This window comes from Delphinus delphis, chromosome 17, assembly GCF_949987515.2.
Source record: "Delphinus delphis chromosome 17, mDelDel1.2, whole genome shotgun sequence".
NCBI classification, from domain to species: domain Eukaryota; kingdom Metazoa; phylum Chordata; class Mammalia; order Artiodactyla; family Delphinidae; genus Delphinus; species Delphinus delphis.
The window spans coordinates 76,283,397-76,298,669 of NC_082699.1; the positions used below are offsets into that span (position 1 = coordinate 76,283,397).

At 47.4% G+C, this 15,273-nt stretch overlaps 1 protein-coding gene across 1 annotated transcript in view; it reads right to left on the minus strand.

The window, feature by feature from the left end:
- Positions 1-15,273, minus strand: part of COL22A1 (collagen type XXII alpha 1 chain) — a 237,922-nt gene that overhangs the window by 122,449 nt on the left and 100,200 nt on the right. The window contains exons 16-21 of the mRNA XM_060035315.1: positions 12,587-12,640; positions 11,873-11,917; positions 6,907-6,951; positions 6,606-6,635; positions 6,283-6,336; positions 2,457-2,510 (exon numbers count right to left, since the gene is read on the minus strand). Of these exons, the coding sequence (XP_059891298.1) occupies positions 2,457-2,510; positions 6,283-6,336; positions 6,606-6,635; positions 6,907-6,951; positions 11,873-11,917; positions 12,587-12,640 (282 nt within the window). The remainder of the gene's footprint in view (positions 1-2,456; positions 2,511-6,282; positions 6,337-6,605; positions 6,636-6,906; positions 6,952-11,872; positions 11,918-12,586; positions 12,641-15,273) is intronic.

A 15,273-nucleotide genomic window follows, 5' to 3' on the forward strand; every position in this document is an offset into this window, starting at 1 on the left:
CCCTGTGCTGGGCACTTTTTCTCACAACAACTCAGCCGGCTGGGGTGCCTTCCCACCATAACAAAGTAAAGAGGCTCAGAGAGGTTGGGTGTCTTAAAGGGTCACACAGCTGCTGAGAAGTAGAGCTGAGCTTCAAACCCAGGTGCATCTTGCTGCAAAGTCCAGGATAATCACTCCATACAGAGGCAAAGGCAACCCAGCTTTGACCCATCTGACTGACAGTGAAACTGAGGCCAGGGCTGGTGATGTTAAGTGGGAGGCGACATATCCAAGGTCTTCTAGTAGGATAAGTGACTTCTCCCACCCGCCCTACCTTCATGACACCCTACCATGCTCCAGAACAAGCCTTCACAGTAAGCTCCTCTTAGAATCCTGAGATTTCAAGAGTGTTACAGGATGCAGAGGTGCTTGGAAACCAAAAGAGGAAGTTCACTGGTGGGTAAGGACAGGTTGGAGTCTGTGCTGAGTCACAGAAAGAGGTCAGCCCACTTCAGAACTGAAGATGTACAGTGTGATCAGTGGGCCCAACCACCTTGGACAGAGTGAATCCCAGCAAATCTGTGACACCATCCACTTCACTGAGCTATGGAATCTCCAGGTCATATGTGAAGCCATACACGGGACTGCAGCAGCCTCTGCCAGATGCCAGCACCCTCATTTCCACCCATCTGTCAGGTCACCCGGACTCTGAACTAAAACCTCCAAGGGCAATGAGCTCACGACCACCAGGGGCTGCCTCACGGTCTCTGGATGCATGTGCCCTGGAGCTGTTTTCTTAAGTGAACCAGTAAAAGATGCTACAAGCTTCACTATTCACAAGAGCCAAGACACGGAAACAACCTAAATCTCCACCGACAGACAAACAGGTAAAGAAGACACGGTGTATACATACAATGGAATTATTACACAGCCATAAAAAAGAATGAAATAATGCCATTTGCAGCAACCTGGATGGACCTAGAGATTATCACACTAAGTGAAGTGAGTCAGAAAGAGAAGTACAAATATCATAGGATAGCACTTATATGTGGAATCTAAAATATGACACAAGGGGCTTCCCTGGTGGCGCAGTGGTTAAGAATCCGCCTGCCAATGCAGGGGACATGGGTTCGAGCCCTGGTCCGGGAATATCCCACATGCCGCGGAGCAACTAAGTCCGTGCACCACAACTACTGAGCCTGCGCTCTAGAGCCCACGAGCCACAACTACTGAAGCCCACACACCTAGAGCCCGTGCTCCGCAAGGAGAAGCCACTGCAATGAGAAGCCCGCGCACCGCAACAAAGAGTAGCCCCCGCTCGCTGTGACTAGAGAAAGCCCGCGTGCAGCAACGAAGACCCAACGCAGCCAAAAATAAATAAATAAATAAAATAAATTTATAAAAAAAATAAAATAAAATATGACACAAATGAACTTATCTACAAAACAGACCCACAGACATAGAGAACAGACTTGTGGTTGCCAAGGGGCAGGAGGGCGGGGAGGGGATGAAGTGGGCGTTTGGGGTGAGCACATGCAAACTAGTATATATAGAGTGGATAACAACAAGGTCCTACTGTAGAGCACAGGGAATTATATTCAGTATTCTGTGATAAACCATATGGACAAGAAAATGAAAAAGAATGTATATATATGGATAACTGAATCATTTTGTTGTAGAGCAAAAATTAACATTGTAAATCAACTGTAATTGAATAAAACAAACTAAAAAACTATGTTACAAGCTTAAGGGCTCGAGGTCAGGAAACGTGAGCTAAGCCCTGACTCTGCGCCAGGCACGTGCTGGGAACTGAGGACAGAGTCGAGGCCAGTCCCAGCTTGCCGTGAGGGCGCTGAGGAGAGAGCTGCCACGCCCTCCACCTTAAAACACAGTGTCAGGAGCCGTGCCTATTGGTGGATTCAAACCCATAAGGTGTGCACCGTTTGGATAAAAAGACAAGGGCTGAATGAAATGAAATACCATAAGACATTATGACATGGTATTCAAAAATAATGAAGATGTTTAGATCGGAGTGGCTAACAGCCTACTGGCAGACCTCTATTCTTTCATTGCTATTTTTTCTTATTCTTTCCTTAAGACTTAGCTCAAACATTACCACTTTCAGGAAGCCCTGGCTGGCCCCCAGGTTGGGTCAGTTGCCCCTTCCCTGTGTTCTCTCAGTACTGGGCATCCTCTACTGGGGCTCTGATCACACAGGGATGTGAGTTTCTATATACATGACTCATGGCAGACCACAGACTCATCTGCATGAGATGACCCAGGACCCAGCTCAAGGCTGAACACATAGCCCATCCTCAACCATTGTTGATGAACTCAATCTAACCCTTCAATCTGCTTCCAATATTCATCCCAAGCTCCCAAGACTGGGGTCATCTCCTCTGTCTGAGCAGCTAAAATGGGGGGTGGGGGCAGTGTGGCTGAGTTGGGGCACCAGAAAGGAAAGACAGTTTACTTACTCGGAGACCTTGCGAACCAGGAGGTCCATCCTTGCCTCCTGGACCCATCAGACCCTTTAGAAGGAGGAGAAAGGGGAAAAAACAAGAGAGACAGACCACGGTAAATACTGAGTAAAGACCACAGGATATACTTGGCCCTGTCACTCTCATTGGATAGGAGAATACCATCCCATTCCAGTGGGGAAACTGGGAGGTTGGAAGGGAAAAAAATATCCTATTCCCTCAAATCTACAACACTTAAAATATGTGCACCTATCTGATGTAATTAAGTGTGATTAACAACCAAGGTGTAGGCACCATCATTCACACTTGAAAGATGAGTACAGTAAGGACCACAGGCCTCGCATCACTGCTTTGTAAAAAGTGCACACAAAAGAGGTGCCTGGAATCCAAGTGTCTTTAGCTCTAAGCCTGGTGCCTTTGCCCCTGTATCTTGCTGGTTCGGCAAGAACTGGCTTGGGTTATCTGACTCTCCATCAACTGCGATATGCAAAATGAGAGTCTGGATAAATAAATAAAATCATCTGAGAAAGATCAATTTCCACAAAGCAAAACAAACAAAAAACAAAAAGCCAACTGGTGCGGAAAGAGGTCTTGCTGACCTAAGTAAAATCCTGCCCGTTACACCTCACTAGGTACCTGCTGCCCGACCTCAGACAAGTCACTGGGCATCTGTGGACCTCAGTTCGCTCATCTCCAGCGTGAGGACAATAAACTTTCCTCCCGAGTGGTTGTGAGGACCACGTGAAGAATGGGTACCAAAGCCCTGACAAAGCACCGCCTGACAGCACCTGCTTTATACCCAAATGTATTACTGAGGTCACCTAGAGTACGGCATGAAACGGGAATGGGAAAATGAAAACTTCAGCTCTAACGGAGAGACTCTTATCACCAACTTACGGGTGAGTTTGGGCCAGAAATTCCCCCTCTGTGCTTCAGTTTCCTCATCTTCAATTGTATGATTGTCATGCGAACAGCTACTACTGCCACATTTTGCATAACTATGAAGTGATGGAACTGTATTTAGGTCTAAGGTCTTTTCCCTTAATAACACCATAAAAATGAGTACATGAATGTACAAACTGTAGTAATTAAAGGTTTAAATCTCCCTTCCTCACAGGGGTTACTGCAGTGAGCTCAGGGCACACATCAAGGGAAGGAAGACCCTGCAGAAGTGAGTTTTCATTAAGCAACAAGAAACGTCTCACATCTGGTCTGCCCAGCTGGCCCTTCTTTATTGCACTCAAGCAAACGCTGCTAAAACTACCAGGACCTGTTTCATCCTGGGGCAAGAACCAAAGATGCAAGCCTCCTCAACAAGGATGGAGAATGCCGCACGCTGTTTATATTTAGAGAATGGGATACGTGTTCCTCTTTCTGGGATTGCTAAGCACAAACTCAAAATTTTCCATTCTCAACAGAAGTCACTGAAGCCAGGTTCTCGATCTGATTCAATCCAAACAATATTTAGGGAACAACTGCTCTGAGGAAGGCCCTGGGCTAGGTGCTGCTGGGGATTCAAAAAAGACAGGAATAACAATTGAGATCAGTACTGGGCTTAATAAGGCTTCACAGAACAGTGCTTCCTACGTCAACTCATTTAACCCTCACAGCACATTTACGTAGGAAATGATGTCGCTGACAATGATTTCCAACTTAGGAAAGCAGAAGAGGATAAGAGGGGTAGAGTTCAAAAACCCAACGCTACTTGGTGGATGAATTGGGACATGAAACCAGATGCTCTGGCTCCTAACCCCAAGTGCCTTCCATGGCCACACTGCTCCTTATGAGCTCAGACTGCAATCAGGTCCCACTCTGATGTCCCTCTTGAATATCTGTCATGGGGGTCCCTCCTTTGTAAGCATGTATTAAGTTCCCACCATGTGATAAACTTGTGGATTTAGAGACAGGAGGGATATTGGCTGTGGCCTTAAGAACCTCACACTCCTGGTCTCTCATCACTGCCCCCCACTTTTCACAAGGTCTTTAGGTAGGCTGTTGGGTTTCTGAACTCCTTGCAAGGGAATTTCATCACCAACACCGTGCATTGTACTCAATCCCATTCTATCAAGAGTATCTAGCCCAGAGGACCTCTTCAGAACCCTGGACAGCTCCACTGGGCTGCAGGGTTGAGGTATTCTGGTGTTTGCAAGTACTGAGGGTTCAGGACCCTCTCCTTGTCCTATACAATGGGTCACAGGAATGACACATGCAGAGAATTCTCATTAATCTTCTAGAGATTGCAAGTGTTTACTCACAATTATTTCTTTTTCACACTCCTTTCACATGGATCAGTCCACGTGCTTTCATCCCTATATCTCCAGCCTTAATATTTCGATTGATATAAAATAAAGTATGTGACCACAAGTGCTTGAGGTTTCTTCCTTCTCTCCCTCCCTCATTTACCATAACAAAGTTTACCTGAGGCGGAAGGACTGCCCTTTATTACATCCCGGATCCCAGAGTGAGAGATCAAGAAGGCTGGCTGCCTCATGAGTTAAGCAGGGCTGAGCACTCTTAGCTTCTTATCCCTTAGTGGGAGCCACTAAGTTTAAGTAATTCTCTCCTTTGCGCATCTCAGAGGAGATACTGCTGCACTGTGCACTCAGGTATGAAAAGAGCATGGACTAGTCTGTCAGACAGATCTGGGTTCAAAGCTCAGTTTTGCTTCTTAGCTGTATAACTTTGTGCAAGCTACTCAGTATCTCTGTACCAATGTTTTCATCGGTAAAAGCAGAAAAATAACAACTTCACCCTCGCAAACTTAATATGCAAATGTCTGCATGTAAAGTATACTACAGTACAGATGGTCAGTACTTGCCAGTTATGCTCTGAAATATATGTGCATATATGCACGGAGAGCTAAATATCGACAGCACACTGCATTACCTGCATTATCTACTTTAAATCTCTCAACAGTTACAACAATGGTGGAGAGCTCTGGAAACCAAGCCTTGGAAAGGTTAAGCAAGGTATCTAAGGTTACAGAGACAGAAGGGAGCTTTTCTGACCTGAACTTTTCGATGTGAAATTGTTCTAATTATACTGGAATTAAAAACATCTTCTAAGTTTCTTCTAGTTTTGTCCCAGCAAAAACATATACATTTATCCTAATGAGGAATGGGCCTTATCATAAATCCAATTATAAACCTGATTTATGGACATTTCAAGATAAGAGCTGTTTTATTTCCTTCAGTAGAACAGTCACTTGAAAGAAGCAACAGCATGTTACCAGGAGGAGCAAAGGTCCAATCACTGACCTGTGGAATTCACTGTATTCTTATTAATTATCCTTAGTATCTGAACTCACATCAAAAATGATCACAGAGTCCCTTTGAATGGCCTCTTCCCAAATGGTTATTTACATATCATTAAATTCTTAGCAGAGGGAGAAACCAAAGGCTGAAGTGTTCCAAACCACTGCAAAGTCAGTATTAATCAGAAACATGTGAAAAGCAAATGTGCACTGGAGATGATTCAACTGGCACTGAAGTGTCCAATGTTTTTATTCCATTTTATCTGAAGGGAAACTGAAACCGCAGACTGAACACCAGAAACCCCAATCCTGGCATGTTTGGGACTGGGAGCCCTGAAGGCGGGCTGCCTGGGCTTCAAGTCCAGCTCCGCACTTGCTCACTGCATGATCCGCGCCCAGTGATTTCAGTCTTCAAGGCCCAGTTTCCTCCTGTGCTAGATGCTGACAACAACCCCTATCGCTCAGGGCGACGGGAGGAGCTTCTGAAATAACGCAGAGCTCGGAAGCGAGAATGGCTATGATTTTCCAGACCTAGAGGTGTGGACCCCGGGCTGGGGAGGGATGACTTACCGGAGCGCCTGGTGGCCCAGGAGGGCCCTGGTGACCTCGTGGTCCCGGGGCTCCCTGGTAACACAAGTCAAACTAGAATTAGTCATGACTCCCCGTCCTTATGCCCCGGGCCACCACCCATGACCCTTTGCTGACTCGGAGTTTTCTTCCCAAGTTCCCATAGGGGACCCAGGGTGGGAATCTGCATTCTTGGCAGAGTCAACTTGACCTGTCTCTGAAGGGCTGCACCTGAGCTCAGCAAGCAGTGTCACCCCACGCCGGTGGCCTTCCTATTTCTGCCACCACCTAAAGCCCCACGATGGGAGGACCCACGTCCCTCTTACCTGCTCGCCCTTCAGGCCCTCTCTCTGCACCTGAGGGACAAACCAGACGTCAGCAAAGCCGGTGGCCCTTCCTTAATAGCCCCCACACTCCACTGTGTGGCACGTGGCGCACGGCATGCCGGGAGGCAGCAATTTCTGACTCGCCTCTGACTTTACCCCATTTTCAGAGGCAAAGCCTTGTATCCAGCTCGTGTCATCAGAACAGTCCCGCCTCATTCTCAGAGGCAACAACTCTCCCAACTACACAATCCTATCAGCATCTGAGTCCGTGATTCCAACCACTGGTGACTGCATCACTTACCACCGAGCCCGGTACCCCAGGAGGTCCTGCAGGCCCCATGGCACCCTGCGGAGAAATGACAAACGTTCCAACAGAGGGTACTTTGTTCCCTTTGTGCACATACATACGCATACGTACACACACACACGTGTGTGTGTACGTATATATATATATACTTTCTTTTTCAGATTCTTTTCCATTATAGGTTATTACAAGATATTGAGCATATGCCTGTACTATACAGTAGGCCCTGTTGTTTACCTATTTTATAGATAGTAGTGTGTATCTGTTAAGCCCAAACTCCTAATTTATCTCTCCCCCCTTTCCCCTTTGGTAACCATAAGTTTGTTTCCTGTATCCGTGAGTCAATTTCTGTTTTGTAAATAAGTTCATTTGTATCATTTTTTTTTTTTTAGATTCCACAAATATGTGGTATCATATGATATCTGTCTTTCTCTCTCTGACTTACTTCACTTAATATGATAATCTCCAGCAATCCCACTCCTGGGCATATATCCAGACCAAACTCTAATCCAAAAAGATACATGCACCCCAATGTTTATAGCAGCACTATTTATAACAGCCAAGACATGGAAGCATCCTAATGTCCATCGACAGATGAATGGATAAGGAAGATGCGGCACATGTATACAATGGAACATCACTCGGCCGTAAAGAGAATGAAAAAATGCCGTCTGCAGAACACGGACGGGCCTGGAGACACTTTGTGACACCTGCTCCCGCGGGCTCCCACACCCCCAGGGCCCCTGCCTACCATGCAAGGCCTCGGGACCACCTCCTTCTCTGTGCTCCAGCACACGCGCCATCACGTGGGCTGACTGACTTAACCATCTCAAGTGTTCTGTCCATTCATATCTCTGCGTCAAGGTCGTAGGAGCCTTGCTCTCACTTGTGTACCCAGTGCCTAGACCTGGCTGGCGCTCTTCCCACCACTTTCCTGCTCAAGAGCATCCCTTGCTCCACTGTCCAGTGAGCACCTGCTCGTAGCAGGTCTGCACTACGCACATCAGGAGCGTGATTACACCCTAGGGTGCGTGCCCTGTGCCCGGTCACGGGTTCAGCACATGGTCGGCGCTCAGTAAATACTCAGCAAGTGATAACTACCACAGACGCTGTGATGAGGCCTGTCCATGTTCACCAGATCATGATGGACAGAAGTTTTGTTTTCTGCCTCCTTCTGCCTTACCGCCAGGCTCTGACGGCTGTGGCTACGTCAGGTTTTCCAGAGCGTGGGCTACATCTTGGTTCTACATTGGGCACATCTGTCGACAGAAAAATCTTCACTGTTATTACCCTAGTGCCCTATAGCTAAAACGAGGACACTGCTTGTAGCCAATGTTCCCACATGTAGCTTGGAGATATGACTGCATTTTCCCTAGAGGCTCGCTCAGGGAGCACAGGAAGCCTTGAAAAACTACTGTTTAATAAGTTGGCAAAGAGTAAATGAGTTGCCGGATAAATAGGAAAGCATCTATTAAACCCTAAGGCCGAGGAGTAAGAAGGAAGGACTCAGGGCACGTCTGTCGCCCTTCATTGCATTTGAGTTCTATCTTATGGACAGGACCTGTTTCCTCTGACTGGTGCGGTCACAATTCTGATGGTCCCACTGCTTTCTTAGACTTGGAAAAACTCACATCTCTTCACATAGCATCAGGTGTTTTTCTAAAATCTCAATTAAGAATGTCTTTTTAAAACAGACTATTTTTAGAGCAGTTTTCAGCCACACAGCAAAGGTGCGTGGCAAGTACGAGTTAATGAGTGTCGGTTTTCCTTGCTGTACCTGCCTTTCTGTTTCTCACATGCAATAACCGGGTCCTGCCTCAGACACGTGTTTCCATTCTCGCTTTTCCTTTCCATGACACCACCACCCACATACACACAGGTGCACACATGCTCACACACGGCACTCTCTGTCACCCTATATCCTCTCCACACACTTCCATGACCTGGATGCAAGCCCAGTTGCACGCAGTCAGCACCCAGCTCGGGTGTGTCTTCTCCATTCCCCCACGAGCCTTCTTCAACTCTCCCAAGCAGAAGTCTTTTTTCCCTACACTCCCCCAAACCTTATTACTATTTTGCTAATATGATTGTTAGAAGACATTCTGAGCTATACTGTAATACTGTCGTGTGGCTGTCTTAAATGTACAAATATATAATATATATAAATATTGATACATGTAAAATATATACATAAATTATTATATACAAATGAGAGAGAGAGAGCATTATGTGGCTGAATAATGAATCTTTTGAGGTTCATAACTGTATCTTTCTTCTTTTATTTACACCCCGCCTCATTATTACATCTATTTTTATTGTCTTCATTGTTGCATTTCTCATCATCATTACACCACAAAAGTGAATTTCAATGATAGTTATGAAATCAATTAATCAACGCATGTTTTCTCACTTGCACAGGTAACGTTACAGACTATGAGATCAAATGTATTAAACCATTATTAAGGAAAACTAAGATCCTATAGTCCATCCATAAGAATTGTGTATGTATACCTAATAGGTATCGGATCCTTTATAAACGCCTGGCCTTGTTCCAAGGACTTGACATGAAGTAAATTTTTTCCTCTCAGATACTACCCTACCTTAGAGATGAGGACACTGAAAAAGCTAGTCTGTCCTTGAATCACTTTCTTTCCACTACGTGGGTGTCCTGTTTTTCAAAGATCTATTTTATCCCTTGGGGGAGTCAGCCTCCAAGATGGCCCCTGCCTCCTGGGATTCACATCCTGTGCAGGACCACGCTGTACCACTGCTCATCTATGTGGCCAGTAACACACAGCAGAAGTCACAGGTACTGCTGCAGGATGAGGTTACAAAACAGGACTGTGGATTCCGCCTGCCAAACCCCAGTCTCAGAGAGCTTACAACGCACTCTAGGGAAGTGATTTCCACTTCTGTGAGCAGCCCTAGGGAGAGGACCGTGTAATGAGGCCAATGGCCACCAAGGAACTGAGGCTTCCAACCACACTGTGAGTGAGCTTGGAAGTGGATTCTTCAGATGACATAACTACACCCTGGCGACAGCTCGGCCTCCTGGGAGACCCTGAGCCACGGGAGCCCAGCCGTGCCGCTCCTAGATTCCTGGCCCTCAGAAACTGGGCGAGACCACACTTCTCAGGTTCAGGATGATTTGTTATGCAGCAGAAGATAACTAATATAACCATGGAGTCAATCCATTAAAACTCTTAATACAGAATAGGTAGAGCAGCCCCCGATATTGAGGTCTGTGGTGCATCACCGTATGGGCAGGCAGATCTATACACCTTGGTCTGTAGCCACTGGGGCGTCTTGAACAAGACACCCTACTTCTCTGGGCCTCTGTTTTCTCATCTGTAAAGTTAGGGGGGTTAAAAGGTCAGCTCTATGGTTCCAATGACTTTCTCAAATTGTAAAGCAGCTAAGATTTGTCCCGTGATGTTCTCTCAGAATGAGCTGGGACACATTCTATCACCTGAGAACCACTGGTTTCTCGACTCTTCCAAATGAATGCCCCATGTCATACCGTGACCCTTGACCGTGTCTTCCCATTTCTGCTGCATTCATCGTAATAAGCAATGTACAACTCAGCTGCTTACCAATCAGGAGGGGCCAAACACCTCTATAAATCAAGTGGAAGGCTGGAATTTATAACACACACAGACACACACACACACACAGTATTGGGAAAGAGTTGTCACCTAGATCCAAACTTTAAGACACATTCCCTCTTTAGGACTTGAAATAAACTATTTATTTTAGGCTTTAGCATCCCCTGTCAAGGAACTGCAAGAATACATTAAAACCCTGACACTAGGATAACATAACAATGTAAATCTCAACTCTAAAAATACCTCGAGAGAGAATAATTAACTCAGCTAGAATGGAAGCCCAAGTGCGCAAGTTTGAATGAGATCAATACTCTCCAGCCACCCTTCCTAAACAGAGGCTTTTTTGGCTTGTGTATCTTTTTATTTATTTATAACTCTACCCTGTCTGCTTCGGTAAAGAGTCAGAGCAGCCTTTTTCTTTCCCTTTGTTTTCAGCACGTGCCGAGCGAGAACTCATAGGGCAGCGACCTTCACCCAAACCCTGCAGTGTGATGCTGAGAAGCGCGGCAGCCCTGGTCTCACCCTCCTTGGTTTAGCTGGATTTCTCCTGCTCCCCCTCAACCTCTCTCCTAGCTGCTCTCAGACCCAAAGTCTGATGTATCTCCTAAGGGCCTAAGATCTGGAAGAAAATCTTTCTCTTGTACTCAAATGCAGGGCTCTATTTCATCACTCCTCCCACTATAATCCAGAACACAGCACACCTTCTTAGTTTCCCTCTGTGACCCTGAATGCCTGGGAAGGTTATTGTCTTCATACGGTTTCACCGCACTTCACAGTTTACAAAGAAATCTTACATGCAGTTCTTTCTGTTGAGATAAAGAAATCCTAAGCAGCAAATTCAGTGAGTTAAGCCTTGTTGGGAAAATGCTCTAAAATAGATGACCAGCAGGGTGAGATAAAACCTTATTTTATTTATGAAGTATCTAGCACATTTTCAGGAGTATAATTCTGGTTAAAAAAAAACAACAACTAAACGTTGCAGAGGAGAGAGAAGGAGAAAAGGAGAAAGAGGAAAAGGCGTCTGTGCGGTTTTCTTTTGCATTTGTTCATATCTGCGTTAGTCCAAAAAGCCATTTAAGGGCAGCACAATGTCTTAATATGTCCGGATGTTATATAATAGGGATTGTTGTTTGTTTTTTAAATAGATTTTTATTCCTAAAAGTAGAAAAAAATGTTTCAGTACAATAACCAGACATTTCTTGTAGGCTGAGTTCTAATGCCTGACTCACCACCTTCGTCTGCACTCTGCTCCCAGAACTCCAGCCTGGGCCCTCCAGCACACACACCCCAGGCCCTGATTCGTTCAGCTCACACACCTGCTGGTCAAGAGCCACCTGTCACCCCAGGGCCTGGCTTACCTTTTCTCCCTGGGGCCCTGGCACGCCAGGAGGGCCGGGTCTTCCCTGGAGAAAAGAAGGAAAGGGAGGCCGTCAGGGGCAGCAGTGGAGAAGGAAGAGGCTGAGGCCACTGCACCTCCAAATCTGTACCTGGCCTTTTCCCCAGAAGGCACCAGGCCACTTTGACAAGGCTTCCCAGACTGCACTTATTGCTAGAAAGTTCTTCCTCAACTAACCCAATGCCACCTCCATGTGGTCCCCTTTGGACTCACAGATGCATCTTCCCACGCCATCCTACACTCGCCTTTATTTTCCACTTAACAGCGCAGCTCAGAGAATATCATATCAGGACATTAGAAGCTCTATTAATTTCCACATTAATTTTATATTATTCTCCTGTATCTATTGATGAGCATTAGGGCTGTTAGTAATCTTTTACTCTCGGGGACAGGACTGCACTGAATACAGCACTTTGAACACGTGCGCGTCGCCCATGGCCTTTACGTTAATGATCACGTGCCGTACTGCTGAGGTGAGAATGGATTTAACGTGGTGTGTTCTCTGGAATCCCTCCACTCTGGCGTGGAGGAGTCCACGTGTGGCCGTAAGCTGGGGGCTGGTCGCTAACCCTCCTGGAACCCCCAGCCGAGTGGGACAAAGGCCACAGCCCCCAGGCCCTACGAGCTCTGCACAAGCCCCAGTCCTGTCCGGCCCCCGGAGCCAACGCCTGCCTACCTGCTCTCCAGTGTCCCCGTGCTTCCCGGGGAATCCATTCAGGCCTCTCTCCCCCTGGCAAAAGAAGGAAGGAGAAGAAATGAACAACAGAGGGACATCCCCGGGGTCAGTGTCATAAAAGAGGAAAGGCAAGCAAAGGCCCTTAGCTCCCGAGCATGCTCTGTTCTCCACGAGGCACCAGGAGAGCCAAACACACACACACAGCAGCCGAGAGTTTATGTGTATTGGGGGTCAAGGAGCATACGTTAAAGGTCAGGGAAACCACATTCCCATCTCTGCTTCTCATCTAAATCTGTGACCAAGTGAAGACCACACAGCCTCTTTGAACCACACAGACTCCTTATCTCATGGGTCTACATGGGGGTCAAAAAAAAAATAAATGCATGGGCTTGTAACGCAGCTCATAAAACTGTGGACACATTTAACACATCATTCATCCATCCAGGAAGCACGTATAAACGTCCACTGTTCGCAGTGCCTGGTACAGACCTAAGAGTTAATTTGCTGGAGCACAGTGGGCTACCATCCACACAACTCCACCCAGCAGCTTATGTACACACAGGTGTGAACTCTTGTCAGCTCTGGAATCTTGGGCAAGTTGCTTCACCTCTCTGAGATGTTTCTGTGGCCTGTGTTTCCTGGGGATGAAAATTATCCCTTCTTTGAAAGATACGGATGACCAAGGAATGAGGTGACTTATTAAAACACCTGCTTATGACAGCCAGTGGATAAATACCAATGCTCTCCTCCAAGCCATGCCCGTGATGCTGGTGTGTTCCCCTCATGGCTGACCCGCCGGGTCCAGTGTCCTTCTCCCAGCTGGGCCCTAAGAGCTCGGCTGATGGAGAGAGACCCCTCCGAAAGGTGGGTTCATGCTGGTACCAACAGCCTGTGGCACAGCCTCCAGCGGCCCAGGTTCCTTCTTGCAGTGCCTCCATTACAGCAGCTTCTCTCGTTTCCAAGGGCCATGCTTGCCGCTCTCTGCTGCTCCTCCGTGCCCTCGGGGCTCATGTAAACGTCACCCCTTTGGCCTTTTAGTCCGGATTCCACGTCCTGTTCTTCCCCAGCATGGTCTCGTATGTGTCTCCCTCACAGCTCTTAATCCAATTCGCATTTATTCTCCACATGACCACCCTTCTCTCCCGTCCCCCAGGAGGACACGGGCTGGGTTCACTCTTTTCATTATTGTGTCCCCGGAGCCCAGCCTGGAGATGCAGTGTGGCCCCAGTTGACATGACTGAATGATGCAGCACTGCACAAGGGAAGGATTCTGAGCTCTCCTTCTACTTCCCTATAACTTTATTTCTTAAGTTCTTTCTTTCCTTCTTTGTTGTTTTCTTTTTTTTGTTTTTTTTTTTTGCAGTACGCAGGCCTCTTACTGCTGTGGCCTCTTCCGTTGCGGAGCACAGGCTCCGGACGCGCAGGCTCAGCAGCCATGGCTCACGGGCCCAGCCACTCCGCGGCATGTGGGATCCTTCCGGACCGGGGCGTGAACCCGTGTCCCCTGCATCGGCAGGCGGACTCTCAACCACTGCGCCACCAGGGAAGCTCCCCTTCTTTGTTGTTTTAATGTTGGCGTGTCTTTCAGGACGCTGTTTTGAATAACTGAAGATTCCTGGTTTTCTGCTCACCTTTGCTCTGCTGGTCCTGGGTGCCTGCCTGCGGATGCTGACTGTATACCCAGCCCACCTCTGCTGACTGCAGGGTAAGGGGGGGGCTTCTTTCTCTCAATCTGGGGTCAAAAACTGATGCTTCCCACTGGACAGTTCAAGCCGAGGTCAGGGGAGGAGATGCCCAACTCTGCTGCTCTAAGTGCGGGGCCTCAGTTAATCACTGACAGCTGTCCCCGGATCCCTTGACTCCCCAAATCCACTGACTTAGCCTTAGGATTGTTCCAGCACCTCTCCCCGCTCTGCAGGCTGCACTGTAGTTTCCCTCCACTTTGCATCTATGTAAACTTAACTATATATATTTCCGATCTTTCAGAAATGATTTTAAAATCCTGGAACAATGATGTACGCGTTTCTACTTTCAAGCACTCATATATTAACTCTTTTAAAGTCTTTCCATCACGTGAAGTTCGGGGTGAACAGAGAAGAGAGCCGCCTGCAGTTTCTCTCTCTGCCAAGTGATTCCACGTGTGCTACTGCATCTTCTTTTCCTCCGAACGCTATGGGGTTGGCAGGTTTGAGGGTGACTCTGATGAGGAAACGGAGGCCCTGATGTAAGCCACTTACCCCAGCGAGGTGTGACTGCATTGGCACCAGAACCTGGATTCCCCTGACCCTCAATCTTCTATGTCTACCACCCCGTGAGGTCTGAGCAGAGGCCCCTAGAGGACCCCAAGCATCTCTTCCATTGATTCCCAGAGCAGCTGATCTGGCAAGAACGCCAACCCCCTCATTTTACAGGGGAGGAAACTGACAACCTTAGGAGGTAGAGCTTGTCCAAGGTCACACAGAAACTTAGCGATGGAGCCAGGACTGAAGTCAAGGCCTCCGGACTTCCATTCCAGAGCTCTCCTCGTGGCGGGCCAGCCTACTGAACGTCCCCCGGGGCACTTCCACAGGGCTCAGCAAAGGAAGGAGTGTTGACCAGGCACTGTTTCACAAATCCTACCTCGCAGCCCAAGACCCTATTTCTTAACAGCCTTGCACTTACTCATCAAGGTCAGTGGAGCCCGGAGG